General features: G+C 40.5%; 1 protein-coding gene across 1 annotated transcript in view; it reads right to left on the bottom strand.

The window, feature by feature from the left end:
- Positions 1 to 14702, bottom strand: part of CC2D2A (coiled-coil and C2 domain containing 2A) — a 152696-nt gene that overhangs the window by 107689 nt on the left and 30305 nt on the right. Inside the window, exons 7-12 of the mRNA XM_045019697.1 lie at positions 12695 to 12793; positions 11428 to 11616; positions 10120 to 10276; positions 8572 to 8708; positions 5551 to 5682; positions 1842 to 2051 (exon numbers count right to left, since the gene is read on the bottom strand). Coding sequence (XP_044875632.1) covers positions 1842 to 2051; positions 5551 to 5682; positions 8572 to 8708; positions 10120 to 10276; positions 11428 to 11616; positions 12695 to 12793 — 924 coding nt within the window. The remainder of the gene's footprint in view (positions 1 to 1841; positions 2052 to 5550; positions 5683 to 8571; positions 8709 to 10119; positions 10277 to 11427; positions 11617 to 12694; positions 12794 to 14702) is intronic.

Consider the following 14702-nt stretch of genomic DNA (forward strand, 5'->3'; position numbering starts at 1 on the left):
GAAGCAGTCATTTAAAGTATCGAGAAATTTTGTCTCTGCATTTCGTCCTGAGGTTACATGTACCCAGTCAATATGGGAATAATTGAAATCCCCCACTGTTATTGAGTTCTTAATTCTGATAGCCTCTCTAATCTCCCTTAGCATTTCATAGTCACTATCACTGTCCTGGTCAGGTGGTCAATAATAGATCCTTACTGTTATATTCTTATTAGAGCATGGAATTATTATCCATGGAGATTCTATGGAACATGTGGATTCATTTAAGATTTTTACTTCATTTGATTCTACATTTTCTTTCATATATTGTGCCACTCCTCCTCCTCCTTCTCCTCCTCCCCCCCTCTCCTCCCCCACCCCCGCATGACTTCTTCTATCCTTCCGATATATTTTGTACCCCGGAATGATTGTGTCCCATTGACTAGTCTCACTCCACCAGGTTTCTGTGATGCCTATTATATCAATATCCTCCTTTAATACGAGGCACTCTAGTTCACCCATCTTATTATTTAGACTTCTAGCATTTGTGTACAAGCACTTTAAAAAATTGTCACTGGTTGTCTGTCTGCCCTTTTCTGATGTGTCAGATTCTTTTTTATGTGAATATTTCTGATCTGATCTGGCTCATACTTTATCCTCTCCCATCCTCTCCTCCTGACTAAAACCTAGAGAATCTCTATCAATAGACTCTCGTCTAAGAGAAGTCTCTGTCCAATCCACATGCTCCTCTACAGCAATCAGCTTTCCCCCATCTCTTAGTTTAAAAACTGCTCTGCAACCTTTTTAATGTTAAGTGCCAACAGTCTGGTTCCACTTTGGTTTAGGTGGAACCCATCCTTCCTGTATAGGCTCCCCCATCCCAAAAGTTTCCCCAGTTCCTAATAAATCTAAACCCCTCCTCTCTACACATCGTCTCACAATGGGTGAAACACACGTAAAACTACAGTAAGCCTCAGTTTGATAATTTCAGATACAGTACTAAACAAGAATGGGACAAGCAATTCCTATTTTCAGTTGATTGTAACTTTCTCAAATCATGATCCTGTGCCTTAAATTTCTCATGCTTGATCTTAAATTTTCTCATTCTCATTCCTGGAATAACTTCTCATACCCGAATGTCTTCATTTATTATACCACCAGGTTTTGGTGATAAATATATTAAGTGTGACAATATATAAATAAAATCAGAATATTTAGCACAGATATAAGGCTGGAAACTAGAATTTTATTTTAATGGAACCAAGTATTTATAAACATGACTGTTTTCCTTAAAAATGTCAAGGTAAGGAATTCATATCAATACAATGGAAACAAATAATAATTGTATTCCTTTTCACCTAGAACTAAGACTAAGCTTCACTCACCTTTCTCCATCTTTGTATGCTGTTTTTCCCTTTCTGCCTGTCTGAGTCACTGTACACAACTCGGTAAAGCCATATCTACCATTCACTGCAAAACATTTTTGATACTCTGTATAAAGGATGCTATGTAAATTCTATTGTATTAAAACAATTATACTGACTTGTATCTCAGATCCCTTTAGAGATCCTATTTTAAATAAACAAACAGGTAGGTCTGCACTGAACATGGAGTAATGTTTCACTATGCTGTTGGACACATTTTAATCAGCTTTCAATTGAAATTCATTTGATCTGATGTTAAAGAACAAATATTTGGGGGTGGGGTTAAAACTTTATAGAAAAACAGGATTATTTTCAACAAAATATATTATTCATGGCACAAAGCTAGAAGTTACATTGCTACATTTTGAAGACTCAAATTCAGTTTTAACCTTAAACTAGCTATTGAGTATCTCAACATGCTTGAGCATACAATGAAAATACCTTATCTGTAAGGAGTTTGGTAAGGTTTTGCTGTCTTCTTGCTAGATATTGATCATACAACTGAGCCAATTTGGCTGCCAGAACATGTTCACGGCTAAAACAGGGATGATGGGTGAATATTAACCCAGAAATATCAATGTCCAGTTGAAACTGTCCCTGAGAGTCCCCAGATCCAACAATATATTGGTTGGCATGCATAGGTTTCATTGCCTGAAATGAAGAAAATAAAAGAGTGAAATATTTAAGACTATTCTGACGTGTGCATTAGAGCTTGTAAAGATGGTCCTGTGACAGGCAATAACCCACTTGTCTATACCTAATCATAACATGCCTGTACCTGAGTTTTTAGAACAGAAAAATGTATCATGTTTAATCAAAAAAATCCTTGCTTTAAGAATCCAGCTCCACAGACCTACCAACAGATCTTTTACACTACACTGTTTAAAAAAAAAAAAAAACGGATCTGTCCATCAATGGCAAACTCATCTGAATGTCCAATAAAGGTAATAATTGGAGATATACCAATCTCCTAGAACTGGAAGGGACCTTGAAAGGTCATTGAGTCCAGCCCCCTGCCTTCACTAGCAGGACCAAGTACTGATTTTTGCCCCAGATCCCTAATTGACCCCCTCAAGGATTGAGCTCACAACCCTGGGTTTAGCAGGCCAATGCTCAAACCACTGAGCTATCCCTCCCCCCCAAATGTCCTGCTCAATAACTTCAATTACTCTTGACTAAAAGTTACATGATAAGTATTGCCTAGGAAAACAATACTTGAGAACACTAATAAACCCAGTGCACAGCAAATAGGCACAGCCAAACTAGTTAATCAGAAACATATGAATACAACTCATTTGCATCCCAATCAACATAGGATAGATTGAATCTGTGGATCTGGATTCTTGAAAAAAGGAAATTTTCATCCAGCAAGAAAAATTCTCCTATTTGTAAGGCCCTACTTAATTTGTGATATTGCAGATTCCGCAGTGTTAGGCTTCTACCACTATATTGACATGCAAGCCCTTCTGGGCGCAGGGCTGACAGTGGGAGCCCCATGTTCTTGTTGTCAGCCCTAACCCCCAGCTCTCAGCCCCGGGCGGCCAGCAGCGGGAACCCCCACTCTCAGCCCAGGGTGGCTGATGGTGGGAGCCCCTGCTATCAGCACCTATTATTATTATTATTTTCTGCTCTTGGCCGCCCGGGGCTAAGAGTGGTGCCCCTGCTATCAGCACCATGTTCCCGCTGTTAGCCCCAGGTGCCCGGCAGCAAGAGCCTCCACTCTTAGCCCCGGGCGGCCAAGAGCAGAAAATAATAATAATAATAGACTTTATTGCCACAAATAAGGTCCATTATTACTTTTCTGCAATTTTCCATGGCTTGTCTGCAACTTAGCCGCATTTTTTTTGACAATCATCCCACAATTCAAGTAGGGCCTTAGCTATTTGCCATCAAATTCAGGTCCACAGAACCAGTATATGGATCTCAGTGAACATACGCAGGGAAAACCAATTGGCTGCTTTAGACATTTCCCCTAAGGAATTTTCAGCCCAGGAAGCTGCCATGACTTAGGAAATGAGCCCAGATATTAGAGGGAAGAGGCAGGCCTTACCCTGTGGGCCTCCAAAATGGCCCAGAGGATCCATCTTGATACAGGCTTCTACCCTTTTGATGTTGAGTGACATAACACAAAGAGGGCCTTAGATTTCCTAAACAACTTGATGTGGCCAACATAAAGTCCTTGGCAGCTTCTCTTTGGGAGGAGGAATAGCTTCAGGCAGGAAGAGGAAGCACCAAGGAATTCTCCTTGAGTTCAAGGATGAACGCTTGAGATGCCAAATAGCCATCAGCCTGCAAAGTGAATTAGTCTGACTCTGAACTGGAGATTTTGCTCAGACTGGGCACTGAAGGAGCCATATGGAGAAGCTGGAATTGGGAGCAGGAAAACCCACCAAATCTCTTCCTGGTCAGTTGGTTTGGGGTGTGCTCTGCTTTCTTCTGGAGAAGTGGCTTTCCCTCTAGTTATACTGGTATGACCAGGAGAGGTAAAAAGGCCACTTTGCTTCCCCATAATGCTGCAGGGGAATACTCATGTTAGTCAGGCCCAGTGAGATCTGTGATTTGAGTTCAAGGGGAAAGGATATTAGGGACAGTGTTTTGGATCTTGCATCCCCCTCCCACTGTCTACAATGTCTTCTAGGGAATTCAGCTGCTTCGCAACAGCCCTCCACAGCCCAAAGGGAGGCAGGAGTGGCTGATCAGATATTCTTCACAGTAAAGCAACTGCAACCAGGACTGGAAGAGCACAACGTGCTCCTTACTGGCCTCAGCTGATCTCTTCTTAAGAGCCTGATGCTGGGATGGCTAATCAAATATTCCACGTACAAGTACCATCACAACTAGGGTGGGTGGTGATGGAGTGCAGCTTGCAGGCTCTCTGTCAGAGCCAAGAGGACTTCAGTTGCTGCACTGCTCCTCTCCAGGCATGGTGAGAGGGACCAAGGGAACCTCTGGCCTGGCCAATCATTATGCCCTTGCTACTTCCTGACAAAAGTCGACACAGCTTGCCTACGTGCACTTGAAGTACTCAACAAGGGGCTCCAGCGCAGAACCAGATGAGCATATGCTTTGTCTTCTCAACAAGCTTATTCACCATCTTATATAGCTGTTCTTACTAGACAGAATCCCTCAGGAAGGAATAATGCACTGGTGATGCTCCCCTTTTGGGCAGAGAATCAAATCTGAAATCAATTCAGGGATTGTAGAGGACAAGAGCCCAGGTTTTCTTACATTTTTCTTTTTTAAATTTGATTTTCTTTGGTTTGCCTTTGTTTCAGCTCTGCAGCAGGAGAGATATTGGGTAAAATTTTCAAAAGGCCATAAGTGACTTTGGAGCTGAAGTCCCATTGTCAAAAGTGACTTGGACATATATGAGCCTATGTCTCACCAAAATTCAGCAGGACTTACACTCCTAAGGGCCTAAGTTATTTTTGAAAATGGCAATTAGGTATTTTTGCAATTTTACCCCTAGCGAACATGCTTGCACTGTGGAGGCAGAACAGAGACTGGAAAGCATCTCCAGATGAGTATGGTTAGTCCTTCCCTGCCAATGAAGTACAGATTTAGTTTTGCCTCTTTCTGCAATGCAGGCCCATTAATAGACCTGTGGAACTGGATTTGATGGAGAATTATGTGTTTGTAATTGTCACTAGGGCCAGTTGATGAGCAACTTTCAGACTGGTATTGCAGCAGCAGCTGGAAGAATTCTCATCTCACAAAAGTGGAAGCCTTATTGTATGCTAATGTATCATGGTTTCTCCAAAGAAGGAAAGAAAGCTTTAAGAAAGGTTTCAGAAATAGAGTCACTGAAGTGAAACGGAGCCTGTTTGAATCTGCCCACACTAGATTATTCTTTTCTTTGCACAAGTGTAGCAACACCAATGCAGCTTCACTGTGCAAACTCCTAGGCTAGATGTGCTGCACCAATGTAAAAAGACGCCTGAACTGATACAGCTTAACCCAGTGCAAGTCACTTTTTACATGAGGACACCACATTTAGGGGTTTGGACTGGTCTAGCCATAACAGTGTAAGACACCCATTGTAGACAAATCCTTGAATTGGTCATAAAATTTCATAATTAAGGATTCCTGAGAGTATAGTAACCAATACTAAATGGTGTCACAGTAACGACATATATGAAATGCAACCTACCTTTTTATACAATGTTTCAAGTTCTGGTTCTATGCCTTCCTCCAATGAAAATATTGGTGGTCTCGTAGAAGATTGTTTAATTGGACTAGGCAATGCTAAGAGTTTGCCATCATCTCCAAACCACCTTTTTCCCTATGAATAATAAAGTGAGATAACATTTTTTGTAACTTTTATATGGGAATGACTTGCAATTATACTATTATTCCAGAAAATAAGATCCCACATTTCTGGAGAGACTTAGCTTTTAAATCTTTTTCTTTAAGGAAGCAAACAAGCAAAACAATTTAAGCATGAGTAACTTGTGAGTGGCATCCCCCATGTGTTTTAGCTGATTCACACAGAAAACTCTGAGTATACTGCAGTCTACTGACAAGCCCCAGACCCAAAGGCGATACATCTAAGGATCCTGTCTGAACCGTCCTTATGTTACCATTTTTCTTAATCTCCCAACCTTGCACATTTTAGGAAACATGCTAATGTACACAAGGCATATGATGCAAACTGCATGCTTGTTGATATCGCTAAAACTACAAGAAATGTAATGGTAGATCCATCAATAGCTATTAGCCAAGATGGTCAGGGATCCAATCTCGTGCTCTGGGAGTCTCTAGCCTTTGAGTACCAGAAGCTGGCAGTGGATGACAGGGGATGCATCACTCGTTGATTACCTGTTCATTCCCGCTGAAGCACCTGGCATTGGTCACTGTCAGAAGACAGGATACTGGGCTAGATGGACCATTGGTCTGACCCAATATGGCTGTTCTGATGGTCTTAATCTGTCTAACCAAGATGTTATGCAAATCTTAAATTAAATGTTATAGTGCTCACTTTTGATTTACTTTAATTTTCTAATAAATAATAACAATAACCAGCTCTTCCATAACACTTTTCATCAGCAGATAGCAAAGCACTTTATAAAAGAGTTCATTATCATTATCCCCATTTTGCAGATGGGAAACTGAAATACAGAGCAGTGACATGACTTACTCAAGGTCACCCAGCTGGCTATTAGCAGAGCTGGAAATAGAAGCCAAGACTTCTAAGTCCCAGTCCAATGCTCCATTTGATAGGTCACATTGTAGAACTGATGAATGAAATTGTTTTTAATTGTTCACTTTATTAATGTAACTTCATAAGTAAAGTTTTATGAATGAAACAACATTCATTCATCAAACCAGCTGTTCAGCCAGCTGCCCTTGTAAGTTTCACTGTCAATCCAATTTCTGCTTAAATCACTGAGACTTGCACTGTTTCAGTATTGTAACTTCTGTTCACCATTCATTACGCTTGCCTACATTGTAACTTCTGTTCACTGTTTTCCATCCACTACACTTGTCTATATTCGAGGGGTAGCCGTGTTAGTCTGGATCTGTAAAAGCAGCAAAGAGTCCTGTGGCACCTTATAGACTAACAGACATATTCTGATATTAGGAATGGCAATATACAAAAACCTGTAGGAGAACACTTCAATCTCCCTGGACACACAATAGCAGATTTAAAGGTAGCCATCCTGCTGCAAAAAAACTTCAGGAACAGACTTCAAAGAGAAACTGCTGAGCTTCAGTACATCTGCAAATTTGACACCAACAGCTCAGGATTAAACAAAGACTGTGAATGGCTAGCCAACTACAAAAAGCAGTTTCTCCTCCCTTGATTTTCACATCTGAACTGCTAGAAGAGGGCCTCATCCTCCCTGATTGAACTAATCTCGTTATCTCTAGCCTGCTTCTTGCTTGCATATATATACCTGCCCCTGGAAATTTCCACTACATGCATCCGACGAAGTGGGTATTCACCCACGAAAGCTCATGCTCCAATACGTCTGTTAGTCTATAAGGTGCCACAGGACTCTTTGCTGCTTTTACATTTGTCTATATTGTAATTTCTGTTCATTGTTTGCCATATTGTAATTCAAACCCCATTTTAAAACGCTTACTCCATTTTGAAAAAGCTCGCTGCAACCTTCATTTTTGCAAACCCTGCTGTAATCTTATTAGTTTAGGTTAAATGTGTGAATGAGGTATAAATGGATGATGGAATCAACCTCCAGCACCAGCCTGTCCTGATGAAATAGAGTTCAAACACCAATGGCTGAAAATGCAAACAACAGCCCTAACAAAGTAAGAAGAGTCCACCCTAAAAAGAAAAGAACAAAGGTACAATAAAAGGAAGATCAAAGCCAGGTCCGAGGCCGAAAGTCACGTCTGCAATTGACACCGAAAGTCACGTCTGCAATTGATCAATGACACCGAACTCAGAGGCAGCGTGACACATCAAGACCTATAGACTCTGGATTCAAACTATAGCCTATAAAAAGGATGGGTGAGATGGAAGGTTTTGGGAGGGAAACGTTCTGCTGCCAACATGGGAGGGCAAACCCAGCCCTTCCTTGTGCCCGGCTTTCCTGGCCAGTTAGCCGCCACAAGCTACGATCCCAAGCCACGAACTCAAGCTATGTTCAGGACTGGTAACTATACAGCAGCTGCAGAACATCTGGAGGGTGTGTGTGTGTTTAGATATTAGTTATTGGTCATAAATCAAATTGTGTTATCATAATAAATGTGGCATCTTTGTCTTGCCCCCTGAAAAGATCCTGTATAGTGTTGTCTGCATAACAACATTGCCTAACAATACCTTCTTAAGATCATTTTGGATTTAATCCGTTATTGCACTAATACCCGCAGAACATTGCCAGAGACAAAGAAAACACATTTTTGTTCTCTGTTGAAAGATACAGTTTGAGTGGGAGGCACCTGGCCTGAAGCACTCCATTGTTGCCAATTCCCCCCAAAATGCTTACTTTCTGATAAAAACCTTCAAAAATTCTGATACTGTTCTCAGACTGCTTTTTTTAATATATGTGGCCCATATGCTAAGCTGATTATTCATGCTTCACCTGAAGGGTAACAAAATAAAAAATTAATAAACATCATAAGGAAAGGGTCTGAATTTTGGACACTCCTGTTTGTGACATAAAAAGAACCTGAACCAGACACGAGTAATAATGTAGTGGTGACTTACCTGCTCCTGTCTCAGTATTCTGTTCTCTAGAATGTTTTGATTAGATAGTGACACTATGGGCCTTTCTCCTGTGTAAAGACCCTCATCTTCTAGGTACCTCGGCTGCATGTTTTCAGGCACCTTCTGAGACATAGGCACTAAAGAGCAATCAAATATTCAAATATGTAAGATATTTTATAACTGGAGATATAATTTATCAGCTTTCTAAGGACCTATACTGCTTTTTAAAAACTACATTGATATTTTGCTGCTGCAAAGGGAACACCCTAAAAATGTTGTCTGTGAAATTTGCCTGATGGCAATAACTAATATTGTTTATGTACATAACCAAAGCAGCTCTTATTTCCATAATAAGGACAGATCTATAGTATAAATTTATAACATTCTACTGGTGATAGTGTTTTGACGTTGTTTGTTCATTTTTGGGCATAGCCTGCATTATTTCCCAGTATAGTTGATTCATGCACTCTGGGGCATGAACTCAAAACTTTCTAGATAGCAGCACCCACTGCGACTGTACACCCACACTAACTACATCCTCACACCTCACCTTTCTATACAATCGGGTATATATATCGGGGTGTATATAAGGAGCACAGCCCTAATTATCAGTCTGTTTTCTCCACTAAATCAAGAATACACTCGCCAACACTGAGGAAATTGAAAGCTGAAGCTGTCTGACGCAAAGCACCCAGAACTGAGAACTCAAGAATACCAACATCAAAGATGTTGGCATTGAGAACGATCCAGATACCAATGCTAGCACATACTGCTAATGGGTTTGGGAAGAGTTGAGAGACTGATGGCTCTATTTCTTCTTCCTCCTCCTTCACAGAATGAGGCTGGGAAGCAAAAGCTTTTGAGGATTTAGCAGGCCCAGTGGGTGGACTTGGCAATGGCTCCTGCCTCAGCGCTGGATTTTGGGAAACATGACCACTAAGTTAGTGAGTGCCTAAGGTTGCTTAGCGTGCCTCTCAACAAGTCTAAGGTGGAAAACTATTGAAGACAGTTGGCAGTTTTTCAAAGAGACACAGGTTGCTTACCCCTGGTCTAACATATGAGACAATTTAGTTAGGTCTCTGTGCTTCAAGACTCCCCCTCGGGCACAGATTCCTCTGGCTGTACCTACAGTACCACAGAGACCCTCAGACAACAGGTGCTATTGGAGGTTAGAGCAGGCGTAGGCAACCTCTGGCATGGGTGCCAAAGGCGGCACACAAGCTGATTTTCAGTGGCACTCACTCTGCCCGGGTCCTGGCCACCGGTCCGGAGGGGCTCTGCATTTTAATTTAATTTTAAATGAAGCTTTTTAAACATTTTAAAAACCTTATTTACTTTACATACAACAGTAGTTCAGTTATATATTATAGACTTATAGAAAGAGACCTTCTAAAAATGTTAAAATGTAATACTGGCACGTGAAACCTTAAATTAGAGTGAATAAATGAAGACTCGGCACACCACTTCTGAAAGGCTGCCGACCCCTGGGTTAGAGTATGTTATATTACAGTTAAATTTAGCAACAAAAGAAAAAAATGCATATCATACCTGTTAGGATGCTTGGAGTGAACAAAATTTCTCTTTCCTTTTGTAGTTGCTCAGAATAGCTTTTGTAGTCTGCAGGTTTTACTACTAGAAAATCACGAGCCATTTGATCTATAATGAATAAATCTTCTCTATCATTAACAAGGCAGTCCTCTTCATCCTATATTTTATATGTAAAAATGCATTAGTTCTTTTATTCAGTATGAAATTCTGGTCTGGAAGACATCAATCTCACAATTTTGCATGCAAACAGAAAAATGGGTTTTATTTAAATTATGCTGTACAGTACATCCTTGCTATAACTAACCCCTCGGGATCCAAACCATTTATTCTTTATAGCCAGGGGTTCGTTACATCAAAAGAGAACCACCATGGGGGATGCGGGGGCAACAGCTCCTCCAGCCCTGGGGCTGCGGCAGGGGCTGGAGGAGCTGTCAGCCCCTGCCACAGCAACAGGGCTCAAGGTGAGATCCAGGGACCGGGTTCATTATATTCAAAGGTTCATTGTTATGGAAGGCATTATAGCGAGGCTGTACTGTATTGGGTAAAGCTAGTTATTCACATTCATACACTGGAATAATCAAAATCAATATCATCACAGTTTATTCACGATGTTAGCAAGTTACTATATATTACAGTATTGGAAATAGAAACTCCATTTCATTTTAACAAAATGTACAGTATACTAACAAATATGTTAAATGAGACAGATTCTACCACCCTTACTGACATTGAGTAGTACACTAGTCTGCCAGTAATCCCTTTGGAATGATGGGACAATTTGTGGAGGAAGATACTGCTCAATGTGAGAAAGGGTGGAAGAATCAGACTTGTAGTTACCACCATGGATTATCAACTATAATCACTTTTCCTTTATGTCTTGTCATCCTAATTTCATATTGTCTTGAAAAAGTAGCCTATCGTGATTTTTTTTTCAGTCTCTTTAATAAACATGCAATATTAGCCTCAGGTGAAATTGACACCTACTGATACAATGTCTACTGATTTGTTCAGTTTACTATGAAACTCTATTTTCTCATATATGGCTATGCAGCCTTACAAGGCTTCTGCATCAAGAGTGTCAATTATTTGTTATGTAATTGTTAAGCAAGAAGTACTTCACTACTAAAGAAAAAGCACTAATGGCAAAGAAATCAACTTCTACCTCATCTTAGCATTTTGAAAATGTAATCCCAATATTTTGTTTTTAAAATAAATTATAAAATAGGTCAGCTTTTATTAAATGGATAAGGAAAAGTTAGCATAAAAAGTCTGAATAAAAATATTAAAAAGTGTGTCTATGATTTGTACCATTCCATCCTCTGTTTGTTCTTGTTGATGGCTTACTATAGATTCCTGTTCTTCCCCTTCCTCTTCCTCCTGATTTGATTCACTCTTCTTTTTGCTCTTAGTTTCATCCTTTATATTCTCTGGTTCAGGATCAAAATTGAAAGTAAAAAAATTATATGCTTCTTCAGCAGAAGGAAAATCAGTCTGGACCTAAGGAGAGAAGGTATCATTTATTTAAGATCACATTTACAATTTTTTCACACAAGTAAAACAGCTAAAACTATCCTTTCATGAGTAACAGCAATAATGTTTATGAATCATTTAAACAAAAATCACACAAACACCAAAACAATGAAATCAAGCATCTGTTAAACAGTTTATATATCAAACTCTTTTACCACTAATATTTCTACTACTTAATAAAACATTTATAGTAAGATTTTTAAATATCAACTGCTTCAGTTTTTACTTGCTCATCTTTTTAAATACAAACATACTTGGGAAATGATCAGAGGCTAGGATTATGTTGTGGCTGTGAAAGGTAGAGGGGGAGGTAGAGGGCATCATACAAACAGCAGTTTCGAGAGATATTTTGCACACAGAAATCACAGGCAGGAACAATGCCCTCTGAGGGAGTTTAGAGGAGCACAACGAGAAGTGACTTCTACATCTCCCATGCTGAAGGCCCCAGACTCTGCCAGACAGTACTGAAGGGGTAAGGTGGAAAGACATTGTCCAGTCCTGCCTCCTGTAGCACAGCTGGCAGTGATATGACACCACCTGTGCCTGCACTCAAGAAGCACAAGTTGTGGGACTCTCCTGTCCCTGCACACAGCGTCAAAATCTGCCCCTAAGAGGCAGAACGAATCTTTAAAATTTATACCCAGTGACCCAATTAACAGCAGTATTTTGTTACCACGCATGTAATACGTAGGAGTATTGTTGTGGCTGTCAATCAATGAGAGAAATGTCTAACAAGAAGCGAGAGCTCCTCTGGTACCCAGTCCCTGGGCCCACATTGTTCTGATTTCACAATTCATGTTTTCTTTTATCAGAGATTTTTTGTGGCTATTTTTAATATTTGTTGGCAGAGTTGCTATGGGTATTTATGAAGATGAACATATTTTAATTGTTTATTACATTCCTAAGCCCCCTGACAATGGGGAGGGCATTTTTCAAATTAAGAGCCCAATCCTGCCAGCTGCTCCACCCAGTGAAAATCCTGCAGCCACACCAAGCCCCACTGAGGTAAGTAAAGGTTACTGTAATTAAGGAAAATGATTCTTACATGTGACTTTTGCTTGAGTTTTTTGACAGAATCACGAAACTTGACTCTAGAAGACATCTGGGATTCATCCTCTTGCATGTGCCTTGACTCATCTTCAGACTGCATAAAAAAAACATCTTTAAAGTTATCATACAAGTTATTTACAGACACATCAAAATGAACGTGGTGAGTAGCTGAGTATACAGATTAACTGTTGCATGTTCACAGTCCAATTTTATTCTGATCAAATGTTTATTAGAAAGTGGGTGCATTTGCTAATTACAATTAACTCTTTTCTCTTCTAACGCAAAACAAAACTACTCAAACCATTTAATGAAACTTGTCTGATACTGATTATGAAAGGAGGGACAGAAACAACATTTTTTGAAATCGGAAGTGGATACTACATTCACCTACGAGCACGACCTACTGTTATTCCTATATATTATGTACACTGGAATTATTGCGTTCACTGATTATCCTCATTTCACTAAGTTTCCATGATGCCTATTATATCAATATCCTCATTTAATGCCAGGCTCTCTAGTTCATCCATCTTAGTATTTAAATGTCTAACATTTGTATATAAGCACTTGAACATTATGTCAATACAGTAACTTAACATTGTAGTTATGTTCCTGAAAAGTGCGACTTTAAGCGAAACGATGTTAAGCAAATCCGATTTCCCCATAAAAATTTATGTAAATGGGGGAGGAGTAGGTTCCAGGGAAACTGTTTTTACCGGACAAAAGACTATATTATATATACACACACACACACACAGAGTATAAGTTTTAAACAAACAATTTAATACTGGTACACAGCGATGATGATTGTGAAATTTGGTTGAGGTGGTAAAGTCGGAGGGTAGGGTATTTCCCAGGAAATGTCTTACTGCTAAATGATGAACGAGCAATCAGCTGAGCCCTCAAGGGTTAACCCATTGTTATTCATGTAGCCTCACACTCTACAAGGCAGCACGAATGGAGAGAGGGGAGACAGCATAGCAAACAGAGACAGACTGTCTCTGTGTGTGTGTGTGTGTGTGTGTGTGTGTGTGTGTGTGTGTGTGTGTGTGTGTGTGTGTGTGTGTGTGTGTGTGTGTGAGAGAGAGAGAGAGAGAGAGAGAGAGAGAGAGAGAGAGAGAGAGAGATGCCCAAGGCCCCTTTAAGTACGCTGACCCCACTCTAAGGACATTGACTTTTTAAGTAGATTCAGCAAGTTGAGACAGAAGCTGCTGCCAGGAAGCTCCCTCTGTCCTGAGCCCTGTCATGTCCATCCCCCCTCTCCTTGCTCTATGAAGATGGGGTAAACGGAGTGCAGGAGCAGGGGGGAGGGACTGCAAGCAGCAGTCTCTGGGAGCAGCTCCAAGGCAGAGGGCAGGAGCAGCACATGGCAGTGGGGGAAGGGACAGCTGAACTGCTGGCAACTGATAGCCTGCTGGCGGCTGCCGCACAGGGAACTTAGGGGAACAGGGACCTGATGGGGGGCTGCCGGTCCACCCTGGTTCCAAGGCCCCACCAGCTAGCTCCAACGTGCTGCTCTTCCTGCAAGCAGTGGACAAAGCAGGCAGCAGCCAAACAACATTATAAGGGAGCATTGCACAACTTTAAACGAGCATGTTTTCTAATTGATCAGCGAAGTAACAATGAAACAACATTAACCGGGATGACTTTAAGTGAAGAGTTACTGTATTCACTTGCTTGCCTTTATGTGTTACATTTAAATGGAACTCTCATGTTCGACGGTCCTCATTTGCTCCTTTACCAACTTCCTATTCTCTTTACTAGCATATAAATTTCCCCCTTTAATAAATTCATCCCTAAGAGATGTCTCCATCTGAACCTTGTACTCCTTTGCATCCATAAACTTTTCCCCAGCCTTTAGTTTAAAAAATCCTCTACAATCTTTTTCATGTTAGAAGCCAGCTGTCTGTTTCCCTTTTGGTTTAGGTGGAGCCTATCCTTCCTGTACAAGCTCTTCCTTTCCCAAAAGGTTCCCTAGTTCCTAATAGCTCAAAACTCTCCTC

The sequence above is a fragment of the Mauremys mutica genome, chromosome 5 (assembly GCF_020497125.1).
Source record: "Mauremys mutica isolate MM-2020 ecotype Southern chromosome 5, ASM2049712v1, whole genome shotgun sequence".
Taxonomy (NCBI): Eukaryota; Metazoa; Chordata; order Testudines; family Geoemydidae; genus Mauremys; species Mauremys mutica.